This window comes from Lissotriton helveticus, chromosome 7 (assembly GCF_964261635.1).
Source record: "Lissotriton helveticus chromosome 7, aLisHel1.1, whole genome shotgun sequence".
Classification (NCBI taxonomy): domain Eukaryota; kingdom Metazoa; phylum Chordata; class Amphibia; order Caudata; family Salamandridae; genus Lissotriton; species Lissotriton helveticus.
In genome coordinates, this window is record NC_136068.1 from 1182823716 (window position 1) to 1182844460 (window position 20745).

The 20745-nt window shown below is 44.6% G+C and overlaps 1 protein-coding gene across 1 annotated transcript in view; it reads left to right on the plus strand.

The window, feature by feature from the left end:
- The window catches only part of NOL11 (nucleolar protein 11), a 451282-nt gene that overhangs the window by 221370 nt on the left and 209167 nt on the right, over nt 1-20745 (plus strand). Inside the window, exons 11-12 of the mRNA XM_078654327.1 lie at nt 17088-17165; nt 17254-17438. Coding sequence (XP_078510453.1) covers nt 17088-17165; nt 17254-17438 — 263 coding nt within the window. The remainder of the gene's footprint in view (nt 1-17087; nt 17166-17253; nt 17439-20745) is intronic.

Genomic DNA, 20745 nt, shown 5'->3' on the forward strand with positions numbered 1-20745 from the left:
GATTCCTATGGAAAGAAATTCAAGTTACTGGTAAGTATGATTAAAATTGCTTTTCAGGTTCAGTGCTGGGCTAAAAAATTCAGCACTGGGTTCTCTCCAGGTGAGTAAATCGGAATTCATTGTTCAGCTGATTTAATATGAATATTTTAAAGTTTCAAAAAGTCCACACCGAAGAATTTCCAAGTGAAACCAGTCAATGTTACCTTTATGGAAGAAAAGTGAGTTATCGGCTTTTGGGTAAGTACTCGACTGGCAGAGTTAAGGGTTCTGGGCATAGACTCCGGGGTCTCGCAGGGTCAGGTAGGTACAGTTGGTACACCCTCAGTGACACAGGGGCAGCCGGGTGCAGTGGTAGTTAGGCCCAATGTTATCCTATTAGAGGCAGGGGGCCTTCGGTTGATGGCTGCTGGCAAGCAGGCCTCGGGCTATTGGAGCTGGGCTCCTGGTCACTTGCTCAGGGCAAATGGGGAAGTAGATTAGGACAAAGGTTGCGCTGTCAGGGGCACTCGGGCGGATGGCTGCAAGGTGCTTTTGAGCCGTCGGGCGCTCAATGTTATTCAATGGAGAACTTGAAAGATGAAGAAGGGCTGCAGGCTCGGGGACAGAGATTCTTCAGGAGCGACCAACACTTCGAGGGGTAAGTTGGGATCTTGGAGGATAGGTAGGCACCCCGGAGTTGGGCCCAGGGTGCTGTGGGGCGCTAGGTGCAGGGGTGTGTTTTGACATCTGGAAATCTTACCCTCTGCTGGTCGCAGTTGGAGGAATCCCTGGTTGTGAGGCTGCAGGCTTCGTCTGGGTCATCGAGGAGGGTCCTTGGGCACTGGATTTTAGGTCACAATCGCCGGGGGGATGTCCTCAGGGTCTTTGTCCACTCAGGCACAGGCCGGGTCGGCGGGTGCAGAGTATGCTGGATTTGCGGTTCCTGGCTAGCATCAGGGGGTGTTGCTCTTTGAGCTGAACCACTGCTCGTGGGAGTCCCCGTCTTGGTAGAGTCTCAAGGCAGTCAGGTCCTCCGGGGTTTGTGAGGTTGCTGAACACTGAAGGCGCCGGAGTTTCGCAGAAGCAGGTTCAAGGATCAACAGGCCAGTAGGGATGGGGCCAAGTCAGTTGGTATAAAAAATCTAACAAGCTGCTCTCCCTATTTTTATGTTAGCACGCAATTAAGTCATTAAATTAATATGTCACTCAGGCTAAAAATTTATGAGTCAATTATTGAAACAGCATTTTATTTTTATCTCGCTATTATTCAAAAGACAAAAAATCAATACAGGGATCTATTCTTAACATAATAAAATATATACAACAATGACACTGGCCCTTAAGAATGGGAATTTCCATGGACTATTTTTCATACAACATTCATACAATCTCACATTCAGATATACGCATTCAAACCGGGAACCCACACTAAAAATTCATCAAAAATAGTTATAGCTGATTCTGATACAACATCCCCATACGTGTGCATAGATAGAACAAATGTTTCTTTAATGAAGTAATCCAGTTGCTGATGCACAGTCCACTGCTTCTAGAGTCGTGCTTCAGGAGGTTACAATATATCTTATTATGAATAATTTATAAACATAAACTAAATTGGCATTAATTCATTTTTACATAAAACTGACTATAAGGTGCACATGTAAGAGACAGAATTTTTTTTAAAACGCTGATGCGTGTTTCGGTGTAATCACCTCCTGTCCAGGGTATTGCCTACTTCAAGGCATTGAGGCACTTTCGTATCAAGAGTCCATGGGGCCTGACAGCGGTTGAAAACCAAACCGGATGAATGAATCAACATGGAGTGTAAAGAACAGAATGAACTGACCAATGAATCTGAAAACTAATGATAGATTCATTCTCCCACGAAGAAAATGTTTATAGAGTAACTGCTGTGATGTATTCCTATAGGTACTGTATCGATTCCCCTATTCCTGACCCTGGTTTGGTTAATAATTAACTAGCAGCCATCCAACGGTACAAAAACCGTTATCTGATTAAGCCACACCACGGCACAGAAGCGCGTTATCTGATTAGGTCATAACGCATGCAATCTAATTAGACAAGCGATATTCCTCCAACCCCTGATAAGGCATACGGAGTTCTCAAAACAAATCAAACCTACAGCGACCTGGGAAATTCCCATAGCCATTGTTTTGATTTCACCGAGAACTTCAGCAAAAGAATGTGCGAACGAGCCCGTTCATATGACATCCTTATTGACGTATATATGTCCATCCTTACGTCAATCTCGGCACCTTTCAGGTATAAATATTACCGACATTGCCTTAAGCAAACACATGCGGTGGTGACGAGATTGGAGCAGCGAGACGTGCCGAGGAGCCCAGCAGAGAGCGAAGCCCACAGGCGCTGCCCCGCCTTCCTGACGCGCTGAGAACGAGACGCTGCCTTTCTCCTGCTGAGAAATCCAGCTCCGGCGCTTCCAAGCAGCCCTCGCAGGCAGCTGGAATATCAAGACCTGGGATAAGAGATACCAGCTCTCCATCATTCTAGATCTCAGGTACAGAACTGAATAACCCCTTGCAGAGAATTCTTGAGTCAGTCCCTTGGCAAAACAAACTTAACTTAAACTGCTACTTATCTACTCCCGCCCACGTATTAGGCTTAGGTCAGGTACACTGGGGTAGGCGTGGTTAGAAGCACCAGTTGAGTACGATTAGTCAAATGTATATATGTATGTATCTATTTTATCCATTTTAAAGTATCATATGGCTCAGAAACCATATCAATGCTTTTACAGTATTATTTTATAATTCTGTCTTTACTGTATGCACTTTACCTAACTATCAGTATTACAATAACAGCGATTCATTTCTCTTGTATGAGAAAGGAGACTGATCAATAAATAACATCTTTTTATTGAACACGCCCGTCTCTTCCTTTTCTCTACAATCTGGTGAAACTAAGAATGCACTGAAGTGACTGAGTAAAATAAGTTGTCTTTTGTTTTCACACGACCCTAGAGATACACTCTTGATTAGGGGAGAGCAAAGTTGTCATGTTCTATGGTTGTCAGAAACTAAATCCCTTCTTGTCTATCCAGGGAGGTTAAACTCCTCCTTGCCTATTCGAGAAAGTTTCTAGTGAACTCTGAGCTATCTGGCAAACACAAAACTTTAAGTCTAATATCGTCGGTAGAAGACCTAGTTAACCTCTGCCCTAGGTCTATACTATTGAAGATATTATTCCAATGCGCAGAGCCTATTGGGATAATAGGAACTACACTACACTGCGAATAAAGTTTTAATCTTTCGATAACTTTATTTCGGTCACAACGGACCATAAAAGTACAGAATAAAATACACACAAACATTATATTACAAGGAATAAATAACATGAAACAAAACAAGGACAATCACAGTCATATATATATACACCTACATTACAAGTTTAAAAACGATACATATTAAAATCAGATTAAACCGTTCAAGTTAGTTATAGGAAGTATACATTAAAATTTCCTGCAAATATATATATCTCAACAGTTTATTTCATTAAAAAAATCCTACGTTTAAGCCACATCCCGTTTAAAAAGCGGGAGACGGCAAAAATGATAGGAGGGTGCGTATCATATTTTAATACTCCGAAGGCCTTATAACATTCTCTGAAGCCAAGGTTCCTACAGATAAGTTTCACCCAACGATTGCGTACAGTCTGGTATTCAGGATAAAAAAAAGGACGTGAATCTCATTTTCAAGATGGTATTTGCACTCTGGGCACTCAGTATTTTTATTTAAGTCCCATTTACTAGTAAATGACATAAGCGGCAGACTACCCATCCTAAATTGCATGTACAGTTTCCTTGCCGAAGCTGGAAAAATCAGATCAAGGAGGTCCTTCTTTTTGTAATCCTCTTTTACTTGGAGGAACTGAGATGTCAGTCTACCAACTGTGGAGCTCACGTGAAGAGACAATAGATTGTGGTGCCTATATTGGTATACCAGATCGGCCCTAGATATTGCCGGGCACGCTACTTCTGGATTTCCCCATAACTCTGGTAACCCAATCCTACTACAGAGTTCCTTGATATGAATTAACCACGGGATTTTCTTAGTTCTAATTTCAGCCCACACATCCATGAACTCACTCCTAAAAGGAGCTAGTTCAGGAACTGACCATAGTCTTCTCCAGTAGATAAGTGGTCTTAAGGCCACTTCCTCCTCAATGGGGAGTAGCCCTAGGTCCAGCCGGAGAGGTACTAACGGGGTGCTAGCTGGCTGTCCACACAGGTTCCTCATAAATGAGTGCTCAACCCTTGTAAGGCTTGTGGGCCTATAATGCCCCCAGAGCTCCGCCCCGTACATAGATGCCGCTCTTGCCTGTACTTTATAGATTTCTATAACTGGAGCAGCAGGCTCGTAAACAGATATTCTGTGCATTTTCGATATCCCTCCCACCGTTTGAGTCAACTTTAGGGCAGCCTCTGTTACTTGGGCATCCCATTCCAGATGTTCCACAAGGATTATTCCCAGATACTCAAAGTTTTTTACACGTTCCAAAGGTATGCCATCCAATACTGGATTTGGGCGGGTCTGCCTGGGTGGGTTAAAAATCATAAATTTAGTTTTAGATAAATTTATCTCCAGGCCTCTTGATGCACAGAAATCGGCAAAGCCATCCAAGGTACGTTGGATACCCATTGATGTTTTGGACAACAACAAAGTGTCGTCCGCAAACATCAATGCGGGTACCCGACCTGAAACTAGCCTTGGGGCATCAATGTCCTTTATACCTAATAGGTGATCTATAAGCCCGTTTATATATAAACTGAAAAGGGTAGGGGCCAGGACACACCCCTGGCGCACCCCCTTTTTGACCGGGAAGCGGGCTGACCGTTCTCCATGCTTCCCGCATCTGACTTGGGCATAGGTTTTTGTATGGAGCCTTATTAGCACATCCAGGAGGTATATTGGGATGACAAGATCTAGAAGTACACTCCACAGTTTTTCCCTAGGGACCAGATCAAATGCAGACCTCAGGTCCACAAAAATGAGGTAGAGGCTGCCACCCTCCACACTCACTGTTTTCCAATACAGGACCTGAAGTCGGAATATCTGGTCGATAGTCGACGTCTTGTCCTAAAGCGTCCCTGAAGGGTACTCAAGATCTTATTTTCCTCAACCCAGGCCTGAACTCTTTCCAAGATTTTTCGTCCCATCAGCTTCTGGGTAATGTCTATCAGGCTGATAGGCCTGTAATTGGACGGTAGTAGGGGGCAGCCTTTTTAGGTTTCGCACTGCGAACCGATCGCGAAGCGATAGTCGCTGCGAAACTCTATTGCAATCATTTCTGCTTTCAAGGAGTCATGGGAGACAGGAGACAAGTGATGTGCGCGCGTAAACGGATCAGGTCACGCGCGCTTCCCGTCTCCCATGGCTCCTTGGAAGCAGACTCGCACACACACACACACACACATACAGACCCCCCCGCCGCCGCGCATACACACACACACATAAAGAACCCCCCCAACCCCGCCGCCCATACACGCACACACACACATAGAGAACCCCCCCCCGCCGCCGCGCATACACGCACACACACACACACATAGAGAACTCCCCCCCGTCCTCCCCCCCCCCCCCCGCAGCCACGCATGCACACACACACACACACACACACACACACACACACACACACACACACACACACACACACATACACACACACACACACACACACACACACACACACACACACACACACACACACACAGAACCCCCCGGCGCTTACACACACACACACATCCCCTACCTCGGCTCGGCGTGTCTTCTCGTCACAGCTTGCGCAGGGACAGCCAGTGTCTCCTGCGCTACAACCGTGGTTTCAGTTTCGCGGCTAATGGAAAGTTCTTGTATTTTTTCCATCTCACACCTCACCCAATATCTTTTCGTGCTCCTGGCACCTGCATTGTGTTTTTTCTGGTCAGCCGATGGTATGTTTTCATTGTGCTTGTCCTGCGTTGTTGTAACTTGCTCAACAAGAGAGAAAAGGCAACTTTGATCAGTGCCGAAATAGTGATGTCAAGGTGTTTTAAAGTGTTTTAGTGCTCTAGGCAAGGTACTTTTATTTAAATGTTCGTTTTCGCCGCCTACCACTCCTTTGTGCGCATGCAAAGCTTTTGGCGCTCCTCTTTCAGATTATTATTCTGTTAAACCCCATTAAGATGCTAAAATAGCTGGAGGACTGCTAGCCATTGTAAATGAGACGTTGGTGATATAATCGCACTGTAAATATTAACATAAAAATGTTTTGAACCAGTGAGCTGCCCCCTTGAATGCTCCCCCATCCAGCGCTTTGAGTAGACCTAAGTGTGGTGTTAAACACTGCACGAACCGTCTGTTAATTTGATTTAGGAGAACGTTGCGAGTCCTACTCTGTCACAGTTAGCGTTAAATGTTCTGTTTTTATAAATTGTGCTAAATTACTTGAATGGGCGTATTTGTAAGTATTGATACTTGATTTATAAGGGATATAAGTGGTTGGCTAATGCCAGGATCATACATTGGGGTGACATGGAATAGCCATAAGCTTTAGGATCCACCGTGGCCAGCATAATCACTAAACCGCATCTTTGCACACAGGCTCTTAAAGTGGGCAGGTGCATATTCATATGCACATTCCAAGGTGCTCCTGGACTAGAACTGCTGGGATGTTCCAAGATTAAAAATCCCCTCAAAGGCGAGTGATTTTACCAAAGTCAGTGGCCCAAGGGGGTTCGCAGAGAGCATCCTGTGTGTACTGTTTTACATCGTCTTTAAATTTAAATACATTTTTTGTAATGCTCTTAAGGGATTTAGCGCCCCCCAAAAGTTGAGATCGTTTAATTTGCACTTCTTGCAGATGGAGAATTGCACGTCTCAGCCTTGCGGACCCCGAAGGAGTTTCCCCTGGTACTAGATTTGTGGAAGGGAGAGATCGGGCAGGATTGCAGCCAGTTTAGTTTCAACTTTTTTGTTACAAGAAGTGGGATCTTGCGCACTTTTTGTCACAAAGAGCTATACGCTTTCCTTTGAAGTCAGAGCCTCTAGATTCAGGCAGTCAGTGGAGATCACGAAGAGAGGGGAGGTGAAGGAGCGGTCTCGTGCTGACTACTGGGTTGTCTGGAACTTCTTAATCACTTGGGCAGATGCTCCACACTTGCATGGTGGGTGTACTTCAGATGCAACAGTACTAGTCTGATGATGGCTTTTACTTTCTGTTAAATTCTTCAGTTATATTGGACCGAGTGAAATAATGGACATAAATGAGTGGGAAAATCTCAGATTACCAATTGTGGGACTGGATTGCATCACCTCTGTGTAAACTTTATAGGAGTGCCCAACATTTTAAGGCCAGCAGCTGGATTAAATGCATGTTTAACACATGTGGTTATGTACCCGTAACCCCTAAAACCTGCAGCACTCTGCGCCCCTCCCCCATTTCAGTGGGCCCTTTAAATGAGAGAGGAGGGCTCAGTGGACCTGTGTATGAATTCTGTTTTTAATGTCACCCCACCAAGACTGAACTTAATCATCATCAGGGACTGCGGAATTTGAGCCTGTAAAATAAAATTGCTTCTCTGAAGCACTTTGCTATCTCCAGTTGCATGGCTAGACTCGGAGTCGGCAACACTGCTGTGGCTTTCAAGGATCACATGTGCCCTTGACTGCCCTCGCTGCCAAGGTTCCAGCCCTGCCATGTCTCGGGGGCTTCCCCATTTGTGATGCCCGTCACATGTAAAGGTAACTATGAGCACTTTATGCTTCAGCCCATTTAGTCCCAGAGGGTACATGTCAGTGCAGCTTTCACCTTTTCCATGTTGTCACAGGGAAGGCAAGGTGAAAAAGCAGGAGGCTGGAAACTGGAGCAGTCTCAGTGCATCAGCATGAAGTATGCACTGTGCAGGGTCGGCATTCAGCTTCCTGCTTCAGTTCGGATGAGTGAGAGCTGTTTTCGTGCTATGATGGTCCACAGAGCACCTGTCCGTTTAAAGACCTCAAGTTAACTGGCATAGGCAGCTGAACATCAGTTAAAAAAGAAACTCAAGTGTGTGTGAGTGTAAATCAATGGGAGTGACAGTAAGTGCAACTGAATGAGAATGTGCGAGTGAGTCAATGGGAATAAACAAGACTGAGGAACAATGAGAGTGAATGAGTAAAAGGGAAAGTCTGCGAATGAATGAGAGAGTGAGACTGAGAAAGTGAGTGAGAATTTGTATGAATGTGAATAAGTGTTGGGGGATTGAGTGGGGAGGGGAGTGTAATTGAGTGGTAAATGGAGAAGTGGGAGTCCGAGTGAGCTTGAGTCCGCATGAGTGTGTGGCCCTAGCATACTAGGGGTTACACTTGGTATTTGTGCTACCATGGCACAATGCTGGCACTAGCGTATACATGGAATTCTTGGATTAAGGGGCCCTTCTCAAATTACTGACACACTAGAGGTAATTTTTAGCATAAGTGACACCCATAGCAAACAGCTGGTTTTGGCATATTTTCAGTAATTCTTTGTATTAGGGTACCTGTGATAAAATGTTGCCTCTGGCATACTGTAGGTAGGGGGGAGGGGCAGGCACCAGTGACAAAATGCTGACCCTCACATCCTAGAGAAAAAATTACTTTTAGGTCACCCATGGTAGATGGAAAGTATCACGGGTCTAAGGTGCAAAGCTAATGCTAACACCGGCCTAATGAAGATAGTTATTGACTTTTTTTAAATTTTAATTTGGGGCATTTTTGCTAATTTTTGCAATAAAAATGGGGGTCAGATCCTGGAGAGTGCCAGGCATCATTGCCAGACTGTGAAACCGAAAGCAACCAACAACCTGCTGTAGCCAGCCCCGCTTTTTTGCCTCTCCATCCATCATACTCTGTCTCCTTCGCACCTCTCTCCTCCCTTTCTGTTCTCGAACTCTCTCCCCATTCCCTCTCTGTTTCTTGAAGCTCTGTGTGCCTGCTGCTACTAATTTCAGTGAGCTGCGGAAAGAGCTGCTAGAGGTACCAGCAGCAGCCCCGGGCTTTCAAACTTGGCCTGAGGCCTCCAGAGCTCCAGTCCACCTCACAGGATAAATGGCCAGGCCGGGTGCGGGACGCATTTAAAAATGGGACCGACGGAGCACATAGGTTTTCCGACAGGGCAGAGGGACTGTGAGAGAGTTAGCCTTATATGTCATGCTAATATATCCCGATACGTCGGTGCCTCAGAATCCTGGTGTGAATGGGTGAGCGCCATGTCCGGCTCAGGAAAGATCTTTACTAGCCCCTGAAGAATCTAAGGCTCTTGAGAAATGGTCACTTTTTTGACAGTACACAGGTCAGTGTTTTTTAAACGGCAGTGGGCTGGATCCGTGTCAGACGCACATCAGAACGAAGAGGTATGCGAATAGACTGCTACCTTTGAAAGACCAGTAGGCCTACCACTGTGTCGTCTGCCCGCTTTCTTAAAAGACCTCTGCCGAGGGTGGGCACATACAGCGGGGAAACAACCATTACAACGCAACTTTTACAACGAACTACCATTACAACGAAACTTTTACAACGCAAAAACTTTTACAACGCATACCATTACAACGCAGGATTTTACAACGCAAGTACTTTTACAACGCATACCATTACAACGTAAGTATTGGTAAGTATATAATTATTTTTAAAATATTATATGTTTGGGTTTTTGGGTAAAGGGGTATTTTTAGGGTTCAGGGTCAGTTTTCAGTTTTTGGGTAAAGGGGTATTTTTAGGGTTCAGGGTAAGTTTTCAGTTTTTGGGTAAAGGGGTATTTTTAGGGTTCAGGGTCAGTTTTCAGTTTTTGGGTAAAGGGGTATTTTTAGGGTTCAGGGTAAGTTTTCAGTTTTTGGGTAAAGGGGTATTTTTAGGGTTCAGGGTCAGTTTTCAGTTTTTGGGTAAAGGGGTATTTTTAGGGTTCAGGGTCAGTTTTCATTTTTTGGGTAAAGGGGTATTTTTAGGGTTCAGGGTCAGTTTTCGGGTAAAGGGGTATTTTTAGGGTTCAGGGTCAGTTTTCAGTTTTTGGGTAAAGGGGTATTTTTAGGGTTCAGGGTCAGTTTTCAGTTTTTGGGTAAAGGGGTATTTTTAGGGTTCAGGGTCAGTTTTTAGTTTTTGGGTAAAGGGGTATTTTTAGGGTTCAGGGTCAGTTTTCAGTTTTTGGGTAAAGGGGTATTTTTAGGGTTCAGGGTCAGTTTTGGGTTTTTGGGTAAAGGGGTATTTTTAGGGTTCAGGGACAGTTTTGGGTTTTTGGGGTACAGGGTTAATTTGTAAAAATAAAATAACATTATATTTAAATTAAATTAATTAAATGTAATTAAATAAAAATTAATTATATTTTAATAATTTAAATTAATTTAAATTAAAAAAAATATTTTCAGGGTCAGTTTTGTGTTTTTGGGGTACAGGGTTAATTTGTAAAAATAAATAAAAATTATATTTAAATTAAATTAATTAAATAAAATTAAATAAAATTTAATTATATTTTAATAATTTAAAATAATTTATATTAAAAAAATATTATATACTTACCAATATTTACGTTGTAATGGTATGCGTTGTAAAGGTACTTGCGTTGTAAAATCTTACGTTGTAATGGTATGCGTTGTAAAAAATTCGTTGTAATGGTAGTCGTTGTAAAAGTATGCGTTGTAACGTCATACATCCCATACAGCGTTCACACACCACAGCTCATATGAAATTGTGCACAGATGCAATGAAGGAGCGACTCTATTTCCAAAAATTTTTATGCTTGTGTAAGACGAAGAAGGAAAACTATCTTTGCACCATGGCGAAACACAGAGCAATAACTTTTTCACTATTTTTGTTAGCATATGTACAAAAACAGCTAGGGAAAATAAACGTGATTCGTTTTCAGCATAGACATGATTAGGCTCGAAAAAACTATTTATCTGCCACCTGGTGGGACCTTTAGTGGTATAACATGTGACCTTATTCAATTTGTGAGTCAGTGAGGTTTTTTGTAGGGGGTAAAAGAGTTATTTGGTTAATCTGAAAGGGTCATGGACTGCACAGGGGGGCCTGGCACCCTTAAGTCAGTTTATGTACATACCATGTGTGTGAAGTGCTTGTTAATTTTCACTATGGGAGAATCTCCTAACACGAGACACACAATCCGGGACTCCTCCCATGGTGCTTTAATTAAACCGCCTATATTTTGTTGTTGCATACATCAAAGCAGCATCCGTTTACATCTTAAAATAAGAACAAAGGAAGCCCGGCTGCAAAGAAATAGGCGACAAGTCTGGTAACATCTCTGTGTGCGGTGATAGGAGTGACAGGGTGTTTCTATTTAACATCGTAAACTTTGCTACTACCATGTAGCACAATTTCCACCTCCTCCTGCCCTGCTTTAATTAAACAGCATATATTTTGGTGTGTATTATGCACGTAAACATTAATTTTGGTGAAAACATTGTAGTATTAAGTTACAAAATATATAAAATTATTTAAGCAGCTAACAAATACACTGCCCTTTAAAAACCAGAGCATTCCGCAAGAGCTCCTCCTTTAGCAGCGTTTTGTGTTCACCTTCACCTACTGACATTATAAATAACAAACCTTATATTTATTTGTTGGTTTTAAAAACAAATACATAAAAGACATTGCCATTTACAATACCAGTAACTTTAAACTTTGCAAATGCGAAACCTATTGCATTGCAAATGCTTGTTTGTGAATAGGGACTATCTCTGCACCTCGCCAGGTGTCTGGCGGGTCCGTTCCCATTAAGATGGAATTAAACAAGAGATATGGGGTCCATATTTTTGGTTCTGACCGAAATAGGTCCCCTGGAAGCTTATCAAGACCGGGCGCCTTGTTAGGTAATAATTTGGCAATAGCAGATTCGACTTCAACGATAGTGATCTCCTGTACCCCCCCCCCCCCCTCCCAATTGATACTCATGGAGGGGGCCTAAAGTTGAAGGTGCTAAATCATCATTGCCCGAGTAAGCATACAGGGTTCCAAAATGGGCTTCCCATACTGCTGGTGCTATGTTTGGTACTATCGCTGATCTACCATCCCTCCCACCGTCACTAACTATTGCCCAGAAGGATTTCAAGTCCTTATACTGGAGAGCAATTCTCAGATCTTCCCATTTATTAGCTTCCCAGGCCTTCTTCTCAGATTGCATAACCCGCTTGTACTGCAACCGAAGTTCCTTTATCCTCGGCTTATGCTTGGCCTTTATAGCTTCTAATAAGTCTCTTTTCGTTTTACAGCAGGTGGCATTATACCAAGGATGTGATCTGACTAGTTTTTCCTTAGTGCTTACCTCTGGATAGAACACCCCAAGCATCTTGGAGATCAGCTGATTGTGTATTTCTACCGGCCTAGCGTCCTGCCCTACTTGAGTGCCCAATAGCTCAACCCTAGCCATTTCACTAAGATACGGCACAGCCTGCTGGTATATGTATGCAAGCTTATTTGGGGAACACAGTATGTGGGGCCATTTTACTCTCCGCCTGTTATGTAGCAGGAGAGGTTGTTCAACTAGAATGGGCACTACTGAGTAGTTGGACAGGCCCCAGCTCCATGGTTTAAGTGTCATGACCAGAGCATTGTGGTCACTGTCTTTCCGCTGGTAAATCTGAAAATCCAAGACCCTATCCCAAGATCTAGATTCGACCATGATGTAATCTATGGTCGAAGTTTGCCCTTCTCTATTAAATGTAGGTAGGCCAGGTCTATCCGATTTTAATCTCCCATTACAGGCCCTCAGGGAAAGAGAAAAAATAAACAAATTTATTTGGAGGACCAGCGGCGTCCACGCTCTAACGGGTGAGATCAGAGGTTCCGGGATATTCTAATACTGATTCTCACTATCTGGGTCATCTAGGCTCACATTACTAAGGGGCTCAAACTGACAATTAAAATCGCCCCCTATTATTAGAGTGATCTCTGGGTCAAGGGTCAGTATGTAATCTCTCAATTGTTCAATGACTCTAGACTCTTGCCCACTCTGCGTTGGCCTTAAATAGATCTTAATTAGGGCAATTTGTTTGTTAGCTGGGAGGGATAGGAGGACACATTGTATATCATGGGAATTTGTTAGCAGCTGATCTGCTTTAGCGCCCGGGTGCATACCCACCCAGATGCTTAGCCCCCCGGACGGTCTGCCCCTACCCCTCGTTGTGGCTGGTATATTAAAAGTGGCAAAGCCTCTCCATTGGTTATTTTCCAGGGCCCACGTCTCCTGCATTAAACAAATGTCATGTCTTTCTACAAACAGACCCCAATCTGGACATAGTAGTTTATTCTTGATCCCTGCCAAATTCCATGAGAGAATTTTAATATTACCGTTTGCCTCCCATGCTTTAAGATTCTTATGTGTCCTACTACAGCGGACTACCCCAGGTGATGATTCAACCATCTGCATCCCCCCATCCCAGGGTTAAGCCCCTTCTCTCTCGGTGCTTTATCTCGGGCCCTTCCCAAAGCTGTGCTAATTCCTGTACTACTTACACCCTCCTGTGTTACTGGAGACTGGGCACCATCGTGCTTGCTAGAATTACCCCCCCTGCCATTACCTCTACTTGTCACGGAAGAGCTATCCCCCCAGAGGATCATATTGAGAAATGCAACGTTCCATTCTTGCAGGGCCATCCCTGGCTACTAAGACTCCTTTTATCAACTTAACAAGTGGGGGCAAACTACACCTCGACCGTCAGTCTACTTGGTCCAAAATGCTAAATCTGTTATTATGATGGAACATAGCCAGAGCCGGGGAACAATTTTGGGATCCCTTCCAATAAGCATATCCTGGATGGGAATTATAGCCCGAGTTTTCCCTATCCCCCCAAGGCTGCATTCTTCTAATAGAGTCAATATGGGGATTACTGGATGCAGCCGGGTAGAAGTAAGTTAGGGGAAAAGATTGTATTTGCGTTGCTGAACTGCCTGCCACCCAGTTACAGATGTGCTCAACAGCCCATCCATTCCTGAAATTAATTACAACACAATCACCCTGAATATTTTTAGCCCGGGGCGCCACCCAGTCCACACGTCTAGTAAAGAGAATTTCACTATAAACCATTTCCGGGAGAGGCCTGTTGTTATTTAGCCAGTGGATACATTTGTTTTTAAGCTCACTGTAGACCTCCTTTTTTCCCTGGTTAAAACAGGAACCCCTGCTAGAACCACCACATAAGGTATAGATCCTGGAGGGAGATCTATACGTGGTAACACACACTTTCGTACATCAGAGGTCTTATCCATATTTGCTGATCGATCATAGCTTACTGCCCCTATGTCCCCCCACCCTCCGCATTTCTAGGTATTGCTGGATCATTGAGCACAACAATGTCACTAGGTTGGTTATGGTGTTCGTTGGGTATAACAGTTGGGGCCGATAAATCCACTAAGTCATTTATGGCCGGCGGAGTTACATGGTGACAAACTGCATTCGTTGTCCTAGACAACCCCTCTAAATTTCGGGTACCAACTCCAGCCCGCATACCACCCTCTGCCTGTGCAGGTGTAAACAATGATTCAAGATGTGAAAGTCTGAGTTCTATGGAGTTCAACCTATCATAGATAGGAAAACAGGTCTCAGTAAATATGTGTTCCAATTTGGTCCAGAGGTCTTCCCTGGGCTCAGTGGAAAAGATGTCACCAGTACTTGCTGAGGCCGAAGACCTGTGTGCCATAGGCTGGGGTGTATCGGGTTCAGCTACAGATCCTATTGTCGGATTTGACCCCAAGTTGCCACATTTCTGGATTTTTGTTTTTTTATTCTTCAGTGTGGCCCCACCACGCTTTCTTTTGACTGCTGGGTCTGGTGCCTGATAAGTCGACCCCAGTTTGGAACTGGATGCGGACCGAGTTAGCAATCTCGATCTAGTTGCTCCTGAAGGCTCATGATTTTGTGGGGGGGATGCCTGGACCAGCTACTACCGAGTCCACAGTAGTTGGGGGACTTGACAAGCTGCCAACTTCTTTTGATGACTGGTTGCCCTCACCCATGTGACCACAGGGCACGGTATCTGCTGTTAATAGAGGCACTGGTGAGGACGCCTGGTCCAGCCTGCCCATTGACGACCGCTTATCAAAAATCGGCTCCATAGATAGCCTTTTTTCAGTCAGTCATTTCAATTTCATGTTGCAGCACAGAAGATGCCCTGGTTAAAAATTGGTCAAGTGTACCCACAATAGATCCTCCTGATAACGACTTTCTCCCCTTTCCCTCCTTTGCTGTAGCCATTTTCTGCTATGATTACAATGCAGCGATTCCAGTAGTTTATAACAAAGTGAATAGAAAAAAGAAAAAGAGCGAAGGGCAGTTTTATTAATCCAGCAAATGCGTACTGACCTTCGTATGTTGCTCAGATAGAAGGATAAAGAGGGGCCCGTCCCGTCCTCGTTTGTGCTCGGACGGGCTCAGATGGGCCCGCCCTTGGCCCGGGCTTCGCACGGCGCGCACCCTCGAAGCGGGGGCCGCGAGCCGTAAATAGCGCTGAGGGTGGGAGAATGAGTGAGCCCAGGTGTGTTGCAGCGATCGTCTCCTGGTCTGTGTAGTCTCCGGAGGGCAGCAAGTAAGGTGAAGCACAAATCCGGCTAGCGAGCGGTTCCCACGAAGCGGGGGCCGCGAGCTGTAAATAGCGCTGAGGGCGGGAGAGTGAGTGAGCCCAGGTGTGTTGCAGCGATGGCCTCCTGGTCCGTGTAGTCTCCCGGAGGGCAGCAAGTAAGGAGAAGCACAAATCCGGCTTGCAAGCGGCTCATTGTTGCAGGCCCAGGAGATCGGGGCTCTCCACCCAGTGGTCCAGCAACATGTCTGCTGTGTGGCAGCCTAGGCAGCCTTTCAGACAAGACGTGGATTGTAGGTTAGGTTTCAGAGTGCATCTCTAAGATGACCTCTGTAGTGCATTTTACATTAAATCCCACACTGGCATCAGTGTGGGTTTGATGTGCTGAGAAGTTTGATATCAAACTTGTCAGTCTTCAGTGTAGCCATTATGGTACTTTGGAGTTCGTAATGACAACCTCCCAGCACCATATATATACTCTTAATGGCATCACTGCACTTACAGTGCCCAGGAATGGCCCTGGGTACTGTAGGGGCACAGGGCACATGCACCTGTGCCCACACCACTGGCATAGTGCACCCAGCTAGAGGGGTGACTGAGGTATGCCAGGGCAGTAGGTTTGTGGGCATGGCACACGTGTGTGTGTGTGTGTGTGTCTCTGTGTGTGTGTGTGTCTCTGTGTCTCTGTGTGTGTGTCTCTGTGTCTCTGTGTGTGTGTCTCTGTGTGTGTGTCTCTGTGTGTGTGTGTGTGTGTCTCTGTGTGCGTGTGTCTGTGTGTGTGTGTGTCTCTGTGTCTCTGTGTGTGTGTGTGTGTGTGTGTGTTTGTGTGTGTGTCTGTGTGCGCACAATAAGTGCTGCAGCCCTTAGGGTTCTTCTCTGGTCACAGTGCCGTGAGTACCATTTGCCAGGGGCTTGCCAGAGATGCCAATTGGGTTTAGGCTGGAACACAGACCCTGGTTGGCAGAAACGCAGAACACACTCAGTCAAAGTACATCAGCCATTCAGCAAAAAGTGGGGGCATACCGTGCAAGAAAGATGGCACTTTCTCACACCATCTTTTCTTAATCTGATTCAATAAATACATGTGCACCTGCTCACCAAACATCCTAACGTATCAGATGGCTAACGCTGCATCCAAATTTAGGGAAATTAAATAATTTTAAATATTGCAATGAAATGAGGTACTTGGCTCACTAAACAGTCACACTGGTTCTTTTCTCTGTCCCCCCCCCAGTAGTATAATTCATGTTACTGGGCTATCAAGACATCCCCAAACATTTTACCACATGTGTGCTCCTGGTAGAACACACATTTAGTTTTTAACCAGTCCAATGACTTAACCCTTTAGCATTTGCAAAAAAACTAGTGCTGCCAAACTTGAATGATCCAGTACAGTATAAAAAAATGTGTTAATGAACAAGTGGATGTGTTTCCCCATCATTCTTGATTATTGATTCCAGTCTTTACATGGCATATTATGTTTGAACACTTTACTTTTTACTTTTTTTCCACTGATGCCTTTTTATTGAACTGTATTACATTCACATAGATCAGAACAAAAAAGAACAGCGTCGTAATTGGAGAGCTACAGAAGACAGGAGTTGAAAAACTGCTTTGTGATTGCAAGGTGAGTAAAAGTCCAGAATGGATTGATCCTAGACTTTGGAACCCAAGCATTTGATCACAGGTTATCTCATTTTTATTTTCCTTTTTAGAGTGCAGATCAACGTTGTGTCGAAGAGGAGTTAATACGTTTTTTGTCGAGCGAGCCAACACCAGACTATCAGGTCACTATTGGAAAAATCGCTACAGCATTAGTAAGCAGATGTAAGACACAATCCCGCTTTTACCCTCAGAATGTCTTCGTTCAAATGGTGCAAACAAACAGGCTGTCTTACAGGTTTGTGTAGTTACATTATTTTATAATTGTTGAGTATATGTTAACCAAAAAAAGGAACAGAGATTTACACATAGCTATGTGGAGTGGTTATCACACCACTTCTGATTTACAAGTGCTCATCATATTGAGCATCAATGTGTTCATAACATGTCAAGTAATTCAGTTTTAAATTATAAATGATATCCAAATCAAAAGTTGACTTTCCATTGCTATAACGATGTATCTGTATGATATGTTTTTTTTTTAGGTACCCGATATAGCTGCATAGCAGTTTGTTAGTCTGTATATATAAAGATCCTTTTTGTACTCATTCATTTAAAAGGCGTAATTAAAAAACAAGAGGATAAGGGTGAGGTTAGCCTCTAATACTGCTATTACAGCTCACATATAATCATGAACTATATAATTCATAGCTTGCAGGGATCTAGGATTGCTACTAGAGGAGTGAATGCTATGTGTCCAAGGGTAAAATATAAAAGCATTAGTGAGTAATTGGCCACGTTTCATTACATTGTTTTTGTAGTTCCCCCCACTCTCTCTCTACAGTCTGTTTGGAAAGGGGTCAACCTTGTGAAAATCAGCCTGTGTCCTGCTCCCATAGGAACACTACATCCAAAACTGCCAGGCTAAATGGGTACTTGAGGGCGCAGACTCTCGGGCATCAATGGCTGGTAACGCAGGAACTCCATAACTCTGATGCTTTCCATACTCCCTCTAGCAGCTTGACTTCTGATCACCACCTACATCTAGTTATTACAGCAATCTTAGAAGAACTCAGAAAGGAGTTAGAGACCATGTAGAGCCCTGATCTTAACAAGAATTTGGAATATTAGGCAAGGTGCTGGATGCCTTTGGTTTCTCTCGTCGAAATTTAATACCTTCCTGCCTCTGTTCTCCTGCAAATATCAGATAATCAATTGTTATTTACCACATGGTTTTGCATGGTCACTGGTACTGTTAATTAAGCTTGTACATGTTTTCTTTGATGTCCTTTTTAAGATGTTTTCGGCATAAGGTTTTATAATTAAACATATGACACCCAATTGATTTTCATTTTTCACCCGAGTGAATGTGGCAGTTTTGGATTATTGGTTGTATCACAACCAGTTAAATCCCAATCTGTAGAACACAGACATTTTGACGGTTAGGTGCAGTATTAATGGGCTAATTTAAAGATCTCTAGTTGGCAGCGCTGAAAAGTGGTATATGTAGGAAAGTGCCCCATTTTGACATGGTCAACCAACTTTTTGCCTAGTAAATGAGGCAATTTTAACAGAAGTGCACTGGGTGCCTGCTGCCCAAGTTCCTAGTGCTACATCCTTTTCCCTAACACTAAGCAACTGTTCCCCTAGTTGGCAACACCTTTTGCACACCTGTAAGTCTCCAGTAAATGATACCCCTGTTACCCAGGGCATTGATGTAAAGAGGGTCTCTAAGGACTAAAGCATGTATTTTGCCACTCTAAGGGACCCCTCACCACACTCATGCAAACTGCCATTGCAGGCTGCGTGACATGGTGCCGACAAAAGTGAAGACAGGACATGGCATACCACCTGTGGGCCATGCCTGCTGACACTGAATGCAATATAATTAAGTGACCCCTGCAGCAGACCTTACAGCTCTAAGACAGGTTGCAGTATATTACATGTGAGAACATATCTGGATGAGCTGATATGCCCCTGTGATGTCCAAGTCAGTAGTTGGACATTGCTAGTGAACAGTGAAGCCATCTTGAGTGTATGTACTGAGTGCCGGTGATTACAAGTTCCCCAGCTACATGATGGCTTTGCTGAAACCAAAGATGTTTGGTATCAAACATCTCTTATTAATAAGCTCACACTGATTCCATTGATGGATTTACTAATACATGGTTAGAGGCAACCACTGAAACCTAATAATCCGCTGGCTGACTGGTCCAGTTCAGCCTGCCGATTTTGGAAAAGGGGGTGGTGATGGACAGAGTTTCTGAATGATGCAGAATACTCTTACCAAGTCAATAGATCATGGTTTTAATCCATCACCGTTTTTTAGCTCACTGCACCATCCCAGCTCAGAACCTGGCTATATGCAAATTAGTCTGTTCCTGTCCCAGTGCATGATGGGAACAGGGCAAACCAAACTACCAAGCCAATTCTTATACTGGGACCATAGACCTATTTCTGACCTCCTAGAGGTGTGAGCTCTACTCTTAAGGTCAGGAACAATGCCTGATCTGGCAGGAGGTGTTTTACACCTCCTCCAAACATGATGGCTAGCAATCAGCATTTTCAGGCCGAAGGCTTCAATGCCATGCCGACTTGTATCTGCAACCCTGGCATCCCCCACACCTGGGAAATGCCACCCCTCTGCCCTGAGGCCTATTTGGCACCAGAACAGGCGAGAAATGACTATGCGAAGTAGGCATGGAGCACACCCAGGTCACTCACACCCCTAAGGTGAGCTGCCTGAGGTGCCCCACTCTTGGAAAATACTGCCATCTTGGTGATGGCAGATTTTAGAAAACTGAGACAGTGTTCTTCCCACAGGAAGTGGTCATGTACGTGGCATAGTGACCCCAAGGGTACGTAGCCCATTGACTACTTCTCTCCACTCTCTTAGCACCCCTCAATTTAGTATTTACGGGCCTCCCTGAATCCAGAACTGCAGATTCCACTGACTGAAAAGAAGAAGAGGACACTGAAGATCCGGCCCTATAAGAACTGAAGACTGTTTTGGAATTTTGGAGTCAAACCCTACCTGCCACACAGAGACTTGACAATTGCAAAGACCCAACTCGTCCTGCAGCTGTGCATCCTCCACAAGCCCCAGAGGGTTGTCAGCACTTCACCCAGCATCTCCCTTGGAGTAAAGGAGCTATTTGCCTTCAGGCACCAGGTCTACTGAGCAGTAGCCTCCCAGGAGAAGGTCAGCTCACGCAGGGATTTCAGATCTGTTTCCCTTCCACCCCTGAAGATGCCAGGACCTCCACGGACCCTCCTGCACCAATACCTGGGGTAACAGACCTTAGCCTTTACCAACAATTGTCAAAAGTCCAGACTCCACCGACGGCACCAAGACCAGCCGACAAGGGATGTCCGCACCGCAGAGGTCAGCACTGCGAGTGGCCTAGCTGTCCTGTGTTTTTTCCTCTTTGCTGGTCCTGGCCGACAACCGTGAACCGCTCGGCCCGGGCCCAAGGAAACGGACTGCTCCCCATGCTCTCAGGACCCTCATGACCCGAGCTGCCAATTGGGAGCTCCTGGACTTGTACCCTCTTGCAGCCTATTTCCAGATGGAGCCCCTTCCTTTCTACCGCGTAGCGGGCAGA